This window comes from Mustela nigripes, chromosome 3 (assembly GCF_022355385.1).
Source record: "Mustela nigripes isolate SB6536 chromosome 3, MUSNIG.SB6536, whole genome shotgun sequence".
NCBI lineage: Eukaryota > Metazoa > Chordata > Mammalia > Carnivora > Mustelidae > Mustela > Mustela nigripes.
The window spans coordinates 67,959,558-67,975,958 of NC_081559.1; the positions used below are offsets into that span (position 1 = coordinate 67,959,558).

General features: G+C 42.5%; 1 protein-coding gene across 3 annotated transcripts in view; it reads left to right on the top strand.

Annotated features, from left to right (window-relative positions):
* Positions 1-16,401, top strand: part of RAPGEF4 (Rap guanine nucleotide exchange factor 4) — a 288,407-nt gene that overhangs the window by 58,152 nt on the left and 213,854 nt on the right. For all 3 annotated transcript variants that reach the window (XM_059394172.1, XM_059394171.1, XM_059394173.1), the window contains one exon: positions 14,217-14,363. In XM_059394172.1, coding sequence (XP_059250155.1) covers positions 14,217-14,363 — 147 coding nt within the window. The remainder of the gene's footprint in view (positions 1-14,216; positions 14,364-16,401) is intronic.

A 16,401-nucleotide genomic window follows, 5' to 3' on the forward strand; every position in this document is an offset into this window, starting at 1 on the left:
GCAGTAACCCTTGCTCACCCTTATTTCATGAGGTCCAAACGTACAGAACTTTCCTGTTTGGAGCCAAGAACCTTGAATCTCAAAAGGACAGCCCCTAAACGCCACCTTCGAGCCTGAGTAGGAAAATGGCCCAAGTTTTCTTTCTGTGTATTCAGGGTTCATATAAAAACTACAGGAAGAGAATTGGTGAACTGTAACGTCAGAAAGAATTATCAAGAGAAATTTATAAATCAGTTAGAGGGACAAATAGCCTGCAGCCAAATACCACGTTTAAGACAGTGCCTACGTAACACACTTCAAATGCGAGAAACATTTATGATGCCCTAAATTTGAGATTTTAAATATTATAGGAACATATGTGCATAGTGGAGTTATGGGCAACCAACCACCGAAAAATGGAAAAGTATCCTAAAGACTATCGGTAAAATGGGCATTTGGAATTTGGACCATAGTTACCAATGTTATTCCCATTGTTATGGATGGTTAGAGTCTCAGGCCAGTACCCAAGTCCTGCTTAACCCATAGATACTTTTTCTGTGGATCACTGCATAGAAAGTTCCATTAAAAAACTGCCTGGGACCTGTGCCTTTCAACCTTGTTGGGACTACCCTGCTTTCCCTCTCTCACAGAGTCAGTTTTCTCCTGGAGTTCAGAGGGTCAAGGTGAGAGGTGAGTTTTTTATTCTCGTAAGATGCTTCAGTTTCTTAATGGAACCGAGACCAAGCAAGCATTTCTGGATATCTTTCATGTGCAGGGTGGTGTTCTAAGCACTTAATAGGTATTTATTTCCTCCTTTATTCCTCACAGCACTCTATAGTTCCTATTACTGTTCTTGTTTTCCAGATAAGGAAGTGAGGCCCTGACCCGTTAAACAACTTGCCCCAGGTAACAGCCTAGAAATTAGGGGAACCAAGAGTCAAACCCAGGAAGTCAGTCACCTGAACACAGTCTCTTAGGCACTGCTCTGTGCTTTTGACTCAAAAGAAATGTAATGACGCCCGCATCTTCCCTCGCCCTGCTATTCATCACCTTTTCAGATTCCCCCTTGTCTCTTATCTCTGCACACCTTCCACCTGCAGACTGCTGGCCTGGTGGGGCCCCTCAGTCTCCTTGCTCAGAGCTGTTCCCGATGCTCACTGTGATGAGGGCTCACCTTGTGGAGGTGTGGAAGGGACAGGGCCTAGTAGAGGATGGTTCTCCTCACGCCCTGGGGTAGTCCCCAGTGGGTGATGATGGAGAAAGGGGAGGAACTGAAAAGGGAAGGTGAGGAAAGAGAGGAAAGGGGAGCAAGATGAGAATTAAGGAGGAAAAAGGTGAGAAGGGAAGGAAAACACAAGGAGGAAAGAGAAGAGGAAGAAGAAGAAAGGCAGAGGAGATGTTCCTAAGGAATGATAAATAACATCAGCAGGGATGTGCTGAGACATCAGATGTTCAAAGCTGGCATGAGACTGTGATGGTATTAAAATAGGATTTGGCCGGGGGCTCCTGGAATATTTCCCTGGACCAGTTCTCTCTCAGCATGGGGTTCTCACAAAGAATAGCTGAGTAACACTTTGTTTTTACCTGTGGGGTTTTTAAAATCTTAACAAACCTTTCACTTCAACTGTAGTTTTGACCTTAAACACATGCTGAGAACTTTCCTAAGCTGGGCTTGGTCTTGTCTTAAGTTGCTAAGAGTTTTAACTTTATACCAAAGCTGCCTTACTGCCTCTGTGTATGTCACCGGACATTGTCCATCGAGGGTTTTCTGGACTAATTTCCATCATTAAGCTATATAGAAGAGAAAGCTCATTGACTTCTACATCCTCCAACCCTCCAGAGAAGAGTATGAGAAACACGGAGGGCCCAGGCTTCCATCCAGCTCAGACAGTCACCTGCACGACATGATTGCCCCCTTGGGAGGAAGAAGCTAAAGAGAATGAACACGGTGGCTGAATCTCCTCCCATGGCAAGTTGTTTGACAGGGAGAAACAAAAAAGCCATTTCCACCTGTACTGGCCTTGTAATGGGCTCTGGATCTCTGCCTACTAGTGATGTGGCCAAATCAGGGTGATGAGTTAGCCTATAAGAATAGGACAGTCTCTAAGTCAGAGTTCTCCAGAGAAATGGAACAAATAGAAGATGGGTGGATGGATAGATAGATAGATAGATAGATATTTATCTTAAGGAATTGACTTACATGATTGTGAGGACTGGTAAGTTTGAAATCTGTATGGTAAGCCAACAGGGTGAAGATCAGGCAAAACTTGATGCTGCAGTCTTGAGTCTGAAAGTTGGAAACCTAGGCAGAATTCCTGTGTCGCAGTCTGAAAGCAGAACTCCATCTTCTTTGGGAAACCTCAAGGGAAACATGTTTGCTCTTAAGTCCTTCAACTGATTGGATGAAACCGACCCGTATTAGAGAGGATAATCTGCTTTGGTTAAAGCCTACTGATTGTTAATGTTAAACAGTATCTGTAGATTACAATAAAATGTAGGCTAATGTTTGACTGAACAACTGGTAAAGTTAACTTAAGTTAACTTAACCCTGGTTAAGCCAAGCTGACATATAAAATTAACCATCAGTTACCCCAATGGGGAGTGAAATGAGCTTGGGCCATGGGAGAAGCAAGGGAAGACCTAAAATTGCTACCCCTAGAGACCAGAAGCAACTTTGCTAAGTGCCTTCAGTGTAGCTTACTTGCTAGGGGTTCTGTGTGCATCATCTTTTGGCATTCATGCTCTGTTTTACAGCTGGGCTTGAAAACAAGGCTCAGTGACATTAGGTGTAAATTTCCCTGGGCCACACAAATGTACATGGTCAATTGAAGATTTGAATTCAGGTCTGACAAACTCCAAATTTCATGTTCTTCCTGTTGCTCACACAGGAAAAAGGGTAAGCAGGGCAGAAAAAGAAAAAGAAGAAAAGTTAAAGGGACTAAGAGTGGATTAAGGAAAGAGAAAAGAGTTAACAGCACAGAAGAGTGAATCTTTAAAAGTGAGTAGGGCTGTTGCTAGCCTGTCCCTCCATTTTCATTCAAGTTTCTCCCTGACCTGTGTGCCTTTCTTCTCATCTGAGAGTCAGAAGTCAGAGATGGTAGTGATAAATTCCAAAAATTATCTCTGAGTTTCAGAGATGCCCTTTAACCCCTCAGTAGGATGTTAGCTCGGCGGGAATATTGGGATAAGAGCAGACATAGATCGTGGTAATAGAGCGCCCCTACAGGTGTGTGAAAAACACTTTTCATGCATTATTTCATTGGTTGCTCAACTACAGGGCCCTTCCCACTTTAGTGCTATCGTTAGTGTCATTTTACAGGGCGATGCTAAATAAAGGCCACACAGCCATTAGGTATCAGAGCCAGTTCTTTGTGGTTGTGGGGCTCAGGTCCTTGACCATTACAGTTGTACAGGTGCCACCCAGAAGTAATAATGAATGTGGAGTGAAGCTTTTCCCCTGTAGCTCCCTCAACCATCCACCTGATTCCAGCTCAGAGCTCCACACGTCTCACCTCCGAGTCCATCTTGCAGACGTTTGCTCCACCGAAGACAAGCTCTGCTGGGATGTGGGGCTCTCTTTACACCACCTTTTATTTTAGATCATCAGTTAAATGAGTGTGGCCCATCTCTTCAAAAAGGTTTCTAGGTTACAGGGTGGGATAGGTACGTAGGGATGCTAAGGGAGGGAGATTGAGGCCCTATGTACAAGGTGGAGGTGACAGGATTGGAGTTTGTGTTGATGGGTTGTATGGGGCCTGAAGGAAAGTGAGGATTCTGACTCAGAAGAAGGGGTAGGTGGTGATGCCAGTAATTGAAATAAGGAGCACGTAAGAAAGACAACCCTTCACAGATTCTGAAATAGTATTTTTATGTCATACGTTTATTAGGCATTATTGATCTGATGGAATTTTTTTCTGAAGAAAACCACCCTATTTCTTTTATATGGTGATAAGAAGATAAAACTACACATAAATTTGAGGAATACGAAGAGCATAAAGATTTTATTTGGCTTATAAATTTCTATTACCTTTCTGCCTGCTTTAGGATAATACTTTTTCTCCTTTTTCATCATTCCCTTATACTTTTTTGCACACTAGGTTAAAAAAAAACACAGCTTCTTGCCTTCCCTATGGTTGGTTTGCCAGATTCTTCTTTAGTTCTTTGGACTCCAGGCTGAGGGTCACTCACACTTCCTTCTCATTGGTGGCATGCTAGGAGGGTAGCGGCAGTAACTCTCCTCATTTAGAAAGCATTTCATGTACATTGTTTTGTTTGAGCCATCCTAGAAGGCAGGCCCATCTGGATTGTATCTTGATCAAGTCCCAGGTGAATGAGTGGTCTGCTCAAGATGACACAGTGGTGACCCACAGAGCTAGAAATCACCATGACTTCATTACCCAATCCGTGCCCTGCTCTTGCCATCCTTACCTTTAACCGGCATGTGCAGCCATTTGCCTGGGTGTCTGCAAGGGGTCTTCAGTGGGCACTCGCTCCTGAGAGTCTCTAGTGTCCGTGGGTGGTGGTGGTGGTGGATAGATCCTTCTTTGCCCCCTTGGATCACTGGTGCCTAAGATTCTGACAAACAGCTACTGATTCCACATTTCGGAAAAGTATTAAAATACAAACACTCCACTTAGTGGTAATATAAACTTCAGGCCCTTTCCTGGGAGGGGAGGATAAAGACAAAAAGCCATTGGACTGTGGGGAGCGAGGATGGCTCACCTCCCAGTTTCGCCTGGAGCTGGTCCACCCGGTTAGTTTAGAAACCACAAGTCTGCCAGCTGGGGAGGCATGACCTAGCAGACAGACTCTGTAGCGCCCTGTGGGTCTGCTCCTGACTCAGGACACATCAGACAGTGGTATAAAATCCTACTGAGTGCTGGTTGGAACCAACTTCTCTCCCTCTCACACACTCCCTTAGCAGAGCCCCAAGCCAACACTGTCCTGCTTCCGTACTTTCCCTTCGGGTGTGTCCCCCCAGTCTGAGGTTTCAAGCCGGACTGGAGGAGAAAGACAAAAGCCTCTGGATGAAGAAAGAGATAAAGGGCCCTATGTCTCAGAGACCTTCCCTGAGGGGCTGATGTTACATTGCTTTCATTTCTTTTGCTATGGCCTTGAAACTGTGTTTGTGCTGAGGATTTTGGGGAAAACAGACTATTCGAGTTCTGTTATTTTGATGAACTTTTAGAGACTGCTATCCTTGGAAATATCTTCCTGTAAATTATATTGCTTCCACTACACCATAAACAAAACCTTCTCTCAAAACACCCATACCCCATGTCCATGTGTAGTTGTCAGAAGCACCTCTTCCAACTTTGCAGGTACCTTTTCTGCCTTGGCTATTCTTTGTCTTACCCCTTGAAGCTCCGTGTGCTTACCAAGGGGACCTGCCCACAGACCATGCCACCAACCCACAGTGTCCGACCTGGCTCACATGCTCATGTAATTTCCACTTGGCAGCACCAATCCCATCAAGGATTCATCCTCCCAGTTCCCACTGATACCTGTCCCCATGCTCAGTCTCTTACCTACGCCTAACCGGGACACAAAGCCTTCAGATGCCCACAGCTGAACTTTGTACTCAAGAACCTGCCTGTGTTTGGCTACATATTTAACTTAATGGCTTCTAAGTTGGAGATTTTACGTTCCTACTAGAATGAATAATGCTATAGGTGTACGCTTTTCTTGTTAATATTTGCATGGATTTTGGGTGAGAAGTGAACATTGGAACAAGTGATAAACAGTGAGTAGGAAACTCAGAAACAATAAATAAGCAGCCATACTTAATTCTGTGACTGTGTGTTTCAGAAAGAAAGAGAAAGAGAAGGCCCTGTTTTTCTCTGCAGATTTTATAAATGAATGGCTTTTTTTTTTGGCATGGTAATAAATATTTAAATCCTAGAAATATATCAGGTTTAATAATTAATATTTATACCCAAAAAGTGTATTTTTCCAGTCATGTGAAAGAATTTCTGATGGCTGTTTAGTGACTAGGAGTCCATGCTACAAAATACAGAATAAGATGATGTATTAATTCATTATAACTTCTACATCTCTGTAATAGACGCTTTTTTAAAGTGTGTTTACCTAATACAACACAGCAGTTAAAATCAAACCTCTTTAACTTCATTGCTGTGTGACTTTAGGCAAGTTAGATTACCTATAAGTTGGGGATAATTCCTACCTTAAATGAGCTAAAGTCTATAAACCACTTAATACAAAGCTTGCCACAGAGCAGGAGTTCTGGTACTTTTTTCTTACTAATTCCTAAAGAAGTATTTGTTGCCCAGAGTGGAGGGCTGCCTGTTGCAATGCCTGCAATGTTCTCTATTTATCACAAGAGGGCAGTGCTAGCATAGAGAAAGCAGGAAATGTGCGCGGTATTGGAATGGCAAGACTTCAACAATCCATATTGTTCAGCCATTCCGTGGGATCCGAGAGCCCTGGCTGCTGTTGGCACGTGGATGTTATCCACCCTCTCATCTGTTTCTGTGACATTCCCTGGAAATTTTTGGTCCCGTTTTGGAAAACAATCTCTCATTGGTACTTCCCCTAAAGTAAAATGTGGTTTTATTTGCCCTCTCTTTGTCTCTACATCAAAGAGGTTTGTAAATGTTGGGGTTTTGTTTATGAAATTTGAAGGACGGGCATGTCTCTCTGTCTCATGGCTCTCTCTGCCTTTCTGGCTTAGCCTGTCTGACATTCTCATTTACTCTCATTTCACCCCATTACTTTCAGGCAGAGAACATGCTGTCATGAGGGAACCTTTTCTAGACCATTTAATGAGCCCTTGAAATGTGAAAGCTGCCAACTTACCATAGTTGTTTGTCATCTCCTGTGACTTGTCTGCTCAGGTCATGCTATTGGTTAGGGACGTATCAGGAGTTTAGCTAGCATCCTTCGTGAGGCCCGCACGTGCTGTGGTTTGTTTTGTTGCCATTAATTCCTTGTTTGGGTGGATGCAGCACTGGCTCTGCAGCAGTGAAGCTGGCCTCCCTGATTCAGTTATCAGAATGCTAATGCTGGTCCATTCTCATCCAAACTTCCTGCAGCCAGCTTGAATGATCTTGTTAAGCTGCTTGGAGCACCCTGATGCCAGCCACGTGCTGTCAACGTAACAAACCTGTCTTCGCTGTCTGTTAGGAAAAAAACACATGTCACTTGGGAGTATTTTGCCTTTGTGCTTGGTAATAAATTCTTCAGAGAGCACATGCAGTTTTAATGTCTTGACAAATTCAGAGCTTAGGTATCTTTACATTTTTATTTTTTAAAAGGATTTGGAGCACTCAGTAAATTCCTGTACTTAATTGAAGCTCATGAAATAAACCCAGGCACTACCAGACTTAATGACAAGTGCTGCATACAGACCTAAAATAAAAATCGTAGAAACACCTGCTTTGTAAGAATTTATGTTTCAGGATCTACGCACTTAAAGGATCAATTTGTTCCCTGATGTTAAACCCAACGTGTGGTCAAAACAGCAGACATGCTATGAGACAGTTAATTTTTCTTGAGTCATTAACATATAAATGATTAAAATATGCTTGCTTTAAAAACCTGATATCCCTTGAAGTTAGAGGAGAGTTAAGAAAAAACCTTGATGTACTTATCACAGAGAATTCTTATGTCTGTTTTGATGACTGTTAGTTATTTAAAATTTCGTCAGATTGCCTGTAACTCGTGTAAGCTGGATTTCAGCAGTTGTGTATACACATTTGCAAGGTACACTTTTTAACCTCAGGTATCAGTGATGCGTAGCCTTTGGCTTAACACTATTCCTATTCTCATAGTGTAGCTATGTTTATAATGCAACAAACAAAACGTTTCATATGACAACGCCTGCTTTAAGAAAACCTAGTATATCATAATTCAGATGTACAAAGCAGACAAATTAAGGGGTGATTAGTAGCAGCACAAAAGGATTCTTTGATTTGCAGCAGGATTCGTCAGAAGGGTTCCTTTGAATACAAGCTCCCCCAGAGAGCTGAAGTGTTTTGCAGATCATTCAAACCACTTGACATCCAGACTGAGAGACAGAGAAACTTGGAATTTAAGTGTTGAAAAACCGTCGTTAATTGAAGATTAACACAAAATGAATGTGGAGATTCTCTGTTCCTTAAATAATAGAAAAATATAATTTGCTCTTTAGAAATGTAGTTAACCTATACATGTACATCAATATGACTAAGTCAGAAATCTTTTCCATTATGTATGGAGCATCTACTGTGTGCCAAGAACATACCAAACTGTCTACGTATCATTTTATTTATATTGAATCCTGCTAATAATCTTAAAAGAAAGGTGGTGCCCATTTCATAAATGAGGGTATTGTGCATCCTGGGATCATTCTACCCACAGCTACAATTGGCAGAGAAGAGTTTTGAATGTAGGTCTACAATGCTTTGCTTTGCTATGCTTATAATACAAATGCTATGCTTTCCTCACCGCACTGCCTGCAGGGGATTTTCCCCACCAGGGATGGAGCTATCGGACTCTGGGCACCTCCAGGTCTGTGTCTTTTGCCCACTGTCCCCTGCTTTCCATCAGGGTAGCTTTGGTGACATGGTTGCTAACTTACTTGACACCAACTTTTGTGAATGGAGATAATCAGACCCAGCTTATCCCACTGAAACACATACTGTGCCGAGATAGTGTTTATGATTTCAGCTGGTGCATAGCTGGGTAGAGGAGGAGGGCCTGGAAACTGGACGCCATTCATGGTGGAGGTAGGAGCTGTCTTGAGGGCATGTTCAGGCATGCTGGGCAGGACATAAGAGGAGGCTGAACATTGAAGCAGCATGGCCCCCAGGTTAGTAGGATGAAGGGCTGAAGAGGTCTAACTAGTGGTCACATGATGATGGGCAGAGAGTCAGGCCCAGTGATGGAAGAGGGTAGCCAGGTGTGCTGATTAACAAGCCCAGCCACAGAAGGGTTCTGGGGAGGGACTGGGGCCCAGAGAGCACTGTCAGAACCAGGCAGTTGGCCATTTTGAAAAGAATTAAGATACTAGGTGGTTACCAAAGGAAAGCCATGGAAAGACAGAAACTCCATCTCCCCAACTGAGGTAGGAGCTCTATAATCAGAATTGGGGCAGAGGATCAGAGTGGGGGGAAACTGATGATTGTTTACATTTCTTCTAATGAGAAAGAGAGTTGGTGCCCCTGCCTGCATTGGATTTGATCCACTGGTGAGGGTCAAGCAGATCCCAGTATTGGAATTGGAAGGTTAGAGGGGGAGCAGTGCTATTTTCTATTTTCCTAGAGACTTGGACTCAATATACGTGGATAACTATATCTATATATCTATATATCTATATCTATATATATATATATATATATAGACTGGCTGATTGGAAAAAAAACCTGTGTGGGTTTAATTATCATTTAATTGATTTTCCTATTGAGCCTTGGCAAGCAGTACTTCAATTTCATATGGTAATTAAAGAGGTATACAGAGAGGTGTTTAAACTGACAAGTTCTAGTCTTAACTCTTCTGCTTGCTAGCCAGACCCCTGGACAGGTTCCTGAACATCTCTGGGCCTGATTTTCCTCAGCCTATGAAATAGCAGTGATGTTGCAGGATTGTTGTAATATTACTGTCAATGAGAATATCCAAATTTATTGAACATTTCTTTTGAGTCAGGCTCCATGTGAAGCAGTTTTTTTTTTTTTTTTAAAGATTTTATTTATTTATTTGACAGACAGAGATCTACAAGTAGGCAGAGAGGCAGGGAGAGAGAGAGGAGGAAGCAGGCTCCCCGCTGAGCAGAGAGTCCGATATGGGGCTCGATCCCAGGACCCTGAGATCATGACCCAAGCTGAAGGCAGAGGCTTTAACCCACTGAGCCACCCAGGCACCCCGTGTGAAGCAGTTTAAATAAATTATCTTGTTTAACTGTTGTGAGGAATAAACAAGGCATCATAGTTGAGACACCTGGCCCAGTGCATGGCACATGGTACTCCACTCGCACACACAGACTCCCGCCTGCAGGCCCACACAGTGTAGGCTGTGTACTGTTAAGGGAAAGTGGGTGAGTAAGTGTTCTAGAGGATAGGAAAAGGAGGGATCAGGTTGACTGACAGGTGAAAGACAGTTGCATCAGATGAGATGAAGGAACCAGATGACATGTCAGTGACATGCCACAGGTCACTCTTTTGTCGAGCTCCCTCACCCCTGATAGAGTGGAATTGGCCTCAGAGACCCAGTATGCTCTACTAACACAAGGAATCTTTCCATGTGTCACCCAAGGGGTATTACACTTACTACGTGTCTGCTGCAAAGCAGAAAGTGATAAGCTGCCATCTGTCCCGATTGCAGAAGTCCCCTTTGAGAATGCTGGTTCAGCCCAGCACCTCCCCAGAGGTCTCCGTGTAACCCAGGACTCGCACAGTCATGTCTGGCTAACCCAGTCTCTTGTTCTGGGTTGCCCCAGAAGCTGACCTAGAGTCTAGGATTTAGTCGCAAGTGGTTTTTTTGAAGATGACCCCAGGAAACCTTGTAAGGGAGTGGGGATGTGAGACAAGGAAGAAGGAACACCAATAAAAGTGTGGTGAGAGGATTTCAACTGGGCTCAGTCTTCCAGGCAACCGTCTAAGAAACCATGTAGGGTTAGGAAGCCAGTGTACTTATCTTCCTACTTACTCTCCTGCCTCTTTGGCGGAGGTCACCACTTACAGACCTTGACTGCCCAGCACTCTGGCCTCAGGTGGGGCAGGGCAGATGCCCGAGAGAGCCACACGTGTGTATGGCAGCTGTTCAGAAAGCTGTGGTGACCTCGGGGGTGGGCTGAGGCCAAGAGTGGGGGAGGTCCCACAGGACTTCAGCCACATTGGCTACATCTGCCTTCCTATGCTGCAGACATTCCAGGTTTTAAATCTACGTTTCATGTTTGAAAATTCTTAAAAGAAGTTGCCATCTTATCACAAAGTAGAACATTTCTTGGCTGTTGTTAATATTTTATATTCCCTGAGCAGGTGCCAGCCAGTTTTTTCAGCTTCTGTGTCACCGTAAATATTTTCTTGCTGGTGGCCTTTCTGTACCTTCATCTGTGAATGAGCAGAAAACAAAACAGCCTGGGTAGTAGTCTCTGTTAAATAAGTACGGAGACATGAGCAGATCTCTAGAGTATGTGTAAGCTTTAAAGAAACAGTGGTATTCCGTTCAGAAATGGACACTTTCAGCCGCAGGCAAAGGCACGCGATGAGCCTAAGTGTAGAGGTTCCAGCTTGGAATTCTGACCATAGGGATCTGGTTGGATGTGAGTGCGGGCCTGAGTAAGACTGCTTCCACCGCATGGACTCACATTCATCCTGCCTTTTAGTGTACATACTGAGCAACCTGTCTAGTTCTGCTAAGTGAGGGCTCACAGGAATGCAAATGTCTCTTTTGGATAACTCTCTCCTTAGCACATCGCCATGCCCTGCCCGGGACGCAAAAAAAAAAAGGGTAAAAAAAAAAAAAATAGCACTCTAAAGTGGACTCCAAAGGTAGCGAGTGATCTTTAGAGTGAAAATGTTCTTCTTAGGACCCTTATCTTTCCAGTGCCCAATCCATACTTCCCAAATCTATTCAGATTTCTAAGTGCATTTGTCCTAAAAATACTGAGTCTGCTGAAAGTTAAGTTTGAACTTAGAAGCCATACTCCTTTCAGGTGAGGTTTTCCAGTCCTAATTTCAAGATCCTATCTTGTGTTTGTGACGGCCTGACCTTAAACTGAAGAGGATCGTGTATGAAGGAGGAAATGTGGAAGGACGGATCTCATACTCCGTTCTGGTGGGAGAGCGAGGGACCCTGGAAATGAGCCAAGGTGCTTGATCAAAGGGCCAAGGCTAGGAGTGTCCCCTTGCAGAGGTCCTGACCTATGACCTGCGCTGACAATGCTAACAGGACTAATGTTATCTATGGAAAGCACAGGGAATGTTAAATTCTCCCAGGGACAGCCAAGAATGCCTTCAGTCTTTTGTCACAAGAGCTGTTCACTAGCAAGAGGCCAGGCTCATGTGATTTTTCACAGCCTGTGTCATTCTTTGTATACCTTTTGGTGACAGACTACATAGTCAGAGGTAGGAGGCAAGAGAGAAGTCAGTTCAACCCATAAAAATCTACAAGTAGCTCACGAATAACAGATCTTCTTAGTTCTTTTGTGTTATACTGTGTGGATAACCTTATATATTTAAGCTACGAAGATGGTAGCAGGAGTGTTATTATTGGTACATCCCTGTCAGGTTTAAAATAGAATTTTACACTGGAAAATACAAATTAGACAAAAGAATCCTTTCTGAAGTGTCCAGATGAGAAAGGAGGCAAGTGAGATTCTCAAGGGAACCTGATAGTCTCAAGAATTTATGGAAGTCCGTGATTTATCATAGATCCTTTCACGCTTTTATTAGAATTTGAAAATTACTCAGTTACCTAACTCACTGAACATTGATACTTCAGTTCTGGGGATATTTTTATGACTGAATTTGTTTGCAGTTGCCTCTTTGGAAAATTTATTAACAGGCTATTCTTACACTTCCCCCCAATCTTTCTTTCTTTTCTGAGATATTGATTTTATTTTCCTGAACACAATTGTATATGGTAATATCTGGGCAGAAGCAATTTTCTATGGTTCAAGGAACTGGATTCTTACGGGCATTTTGTCTTAGTAATGTGATTACAGAGTCACTAACTTGATCTTAATAACATTTGCCTATTATCGTGTATTAGATGCATGAAAGGAAAACTGTGCTTTCTCACTCAGAGATTTTCCCTTGTGTATCTCCCTTAGTGGATAACGCCCTGCAAAATTAATGTCCAGGTGACTTTGAGGGGCTATTTCCCTTATTTGAACTAGTTAGGATTAAATACAAATACTGTTACCAATGTCACATGCAGATTGGGAATTGCTTTTTTTAGTGTACCTTGAGAAACTAAAATCATTGCTTCCCGGCATTTTATAAACTAGCCACTACTGTCCCTCTTCTGAAGCTGTTTTTACTCTGCTGTGGCTGCAGGAGGCAGCACGATACAAAAAGCTTGGAATCCACAGCCAGAGAGAGAGCCGTGGTTAAACTCTGACTGTATCCCTTACTGTGTGTGTGGGCAGGGGCCGTGTTAATCAATCCCCACCCCACCCTCAGTCTCCTCATCTCTTCAAGACAAGGTGACGGGACAGCCCCCCTATTCCAGTTACCTACTGAAATATCATAACTGGATCCTCTCACTAAAAAACTCCATTTATTTTCAAAAGATTCCCTCTTTTTTTCTTAAAACAGAAAGTAGTCCTATGGAAAGATAATCCTGTCTGCAGAAAGACTTGAACAAGGTTACTACTCGCAGCTTTATTCATAATATCCCTAAACGAGATCAACCGAAATGTTCATCCAGTATGATAACAGATAAGCAAAGTGTGGCGTATCCATGCAGTGGAAAAGTACTTGTCAGTAAAAGGAAAAAAATTACTGATCCATGTGACAATGTGGATGAATCTTACAGACATGATGTTGAGCAAAAGGATCCAGACACCAAAGAGGGCATATTGTCTGACTCTTCGATTTTTTTTAAGATCTTATTTATTTATTTGAGAGAGAGAGAGTATGAGAGGGAGGAGGAGGCAGAGGGAGAAGCAGACTCCCTGCTGAGTGGGGAGCCCAACGCAGAGCTCCATCCCAGGATCCTGGCATCATGATGTGAGCCAAAGGCAGGTGCTTAACTGACTGACACCCAGGTGTCCCTCGTCTGACTGATTTTGCATGAAGTTTTAAAACCAGCCAAACTCTGGGTGCCTGGGTTGCTCAGTTGTTAAGCGTCTGCCTTCAGCTCAGATCATGATCTCAGGGTCCTGGGATGGAGCCCAGCATCAGGCTCTCTGCTCAGCAGGGAGATTGCTTCTTCCTCTTCCTCTGCCCTTCCCTGCTGCTCATGATCTCTCTCTCAGATAAATAAATAAAGGTCTTTAAAAATAAATAAATAAAGCCAGCTAAACTCCCTTATGGTAATAGAAATCAGAACACTGATTCTCACTGAAGGGAGGGTCTTGACTGGAAAAGGGCACGAGGGGAATTTCAGAGTAATAGGAATGTTGTATGTCTTGATTTTGTTGGTGATTACATGGGAGTATGTATTTGTCAAAACTTGGGTGCAATTGAATCGAGTGCTTTATTTTGTATAAATTATGCTTAAATACAAAGAAAAGGCAACTCACCCTTATCAGTTAAATGTTTAATTTTCTAATGACCAATTTTGGGGATTCTCAGGATGCAGTGACCATCTGTACTCTGGGAATTGGGACAGCTTTCGGAGAGTCCATTTTGGACAACACACCCCGCCATGCGACCATCGTTACCAGGGAGAGCAGTGAACTGCTCCGCATCGAGCAGAAGGACTTCAAGGCTCTATGGGAGGTGAGCCCCAAGGCTTCTTTGTCAATTAACGTAGTTGCAGAAAAGAAAGGGAGCTGCCACATGGATAATGGCATTACAGTCAAGCCTTAATGTGTTCTGTTCTGAGCCGGTAGATGGAATTTAATTTTCAAAACTTGTTTTTGAAATGAGTGAGTGAAAAAGCCATTTTGACACAAGACATTCCCCCCCCTTTTTTTTTAATTTAGTGCTTGCTCAATTTTCTGTGGTTTGACATACCTTATAATTATTTCCTGAATGACCATAGAGTGTTTTATGTATTTCCTCCCTCCTATTCCACAGATGTATTCTTAACCAGCGAACAAAATACTTTGACATTTTCTTTTGCATTTTAAAAATCATCGTTGACATGTTCCCTGGTAAAGTGGAATGAATGGGGTTAACATCTGCTTCATTTAAATGCTTTTAAAAATGATGGGCCCTATAATAAGGTATGGGAAACGAGGGACATAAAGATGTCTGGTGACTTGCCAACTTCAAAATGCATAGGTGGCACAGCGGTGGATGGAGCCAACGGGCACTGGGGGCTTTTGCATTTACCGCTGCTTACCAGCGCCTCTTAGGGGCTTCATTTACAAGAAGTGGGGGGAATAAATCATCTAATATGCAGTAACGGCAAGTGAAGCACTTAGAAAGGCCCATCTAAGCCTTGCATCTTTCACGCTCATTCCTTTTCAGTTCTGCAAGCTTCTGATTTTAACCTGTGGTTGTTCCTTATCTTTGTCCTTGGCTCAGTATGTCCAAGTGTTAACCCATCGAGCTGGCAGGCTTTGCAACTTGTCCCGGTGTGGCTAAGATTTTAAACTTGATCTAAAAAGAATTTTGTGTAATCAAATAGTTTCCTCCAGAGCCAAACAAATGACAGATGCATTAAGGGAGCCAACCTGCAGGTGAAGGAGTGATGCTTTGCCTTAAAAGTCCTGTAAAGCCTTGGAAGGCCTTGGTGGTGAAACCTGTTACTTTTATTCTTGGCAGTAGTGAATAAATTGCGGGGTTGCTTGTTTGAAATGTTCCTCTTAGAAAATATTAAAGAGCTCCAACTGCTCTGTAAAGTTCAGAGACAAAAGCTAGTTTTAGGAAGGCAAAGCCAAAGTAGGTTTGCATGAGGTGTGTGCGGTGAGGTTTTCTGTCAATTAAAAGGGACCAAGCTTGAGGCAAATAAGTCTTTTTTTTTTTTTTTTTGGATCTTTCATGTTTAAAAGGTAAACTGAAAAAGTCTTTTCCAAAAAAGAAAATTTGGAAAACCGGTTTAAGAACAAAAATGATTTCCACCTGTGATGTATGTCATTATAACTGCTTTTGTCTGTCATGATTTCTTCAGGTTGCTCATTGAGGATGGTTTGTGGAAATATTTAAAATTTTAATTTAATTAGGAGCTCTCAGTACTATGAAGGAAGTTCTTGACAAGCTGCTATCTGTGAACATTTTTTAAAAATTTATTATTAGAAAAATTGTCAAACATACAGAAAATCCAAAAGGATAACACAAGCTTGGCAGTTGCTAACATATACAACTCAGCTTCGCAGTTGCTAACATATAGCCAGATTTGTTTTTTGTTTTTTTTTTGCTGAACCACTTGAATGTAAATGACAGACATTATGACATTTCGCTGTAAATATTCAGCATAATCTCCAAAAAGTTAGAATACCCTGCTACATACCCATAACACCTTCATGTCACTTAACAAAACTAAAGATAATATCCTAATATCTAATACCCAGTCCACAGTTCAAATTTCCCCGTAAATACCCATAAATAAGTAAATACTTAGTCAATAAGTATCTTTGATTTCTGTTTTGTTCCAAACCATGTTCAAATAAAGAATCGCATATTACATTTGGTTGTTATAGCTCCGTCAGTCAGTCAGTCAGTCTCTTTCTCTCGCCTTCCCTCCCTCCTTACCCCTCTCTGTATCTCTCTTTCTCTCCATGACATTGACTTGTTAAAAAGGCCAGGTCAGTTTCTCCCAAATTCAAGATTTGTTTGATTGTTTTCTCATGGTATCTTTTTGCACCCCTAC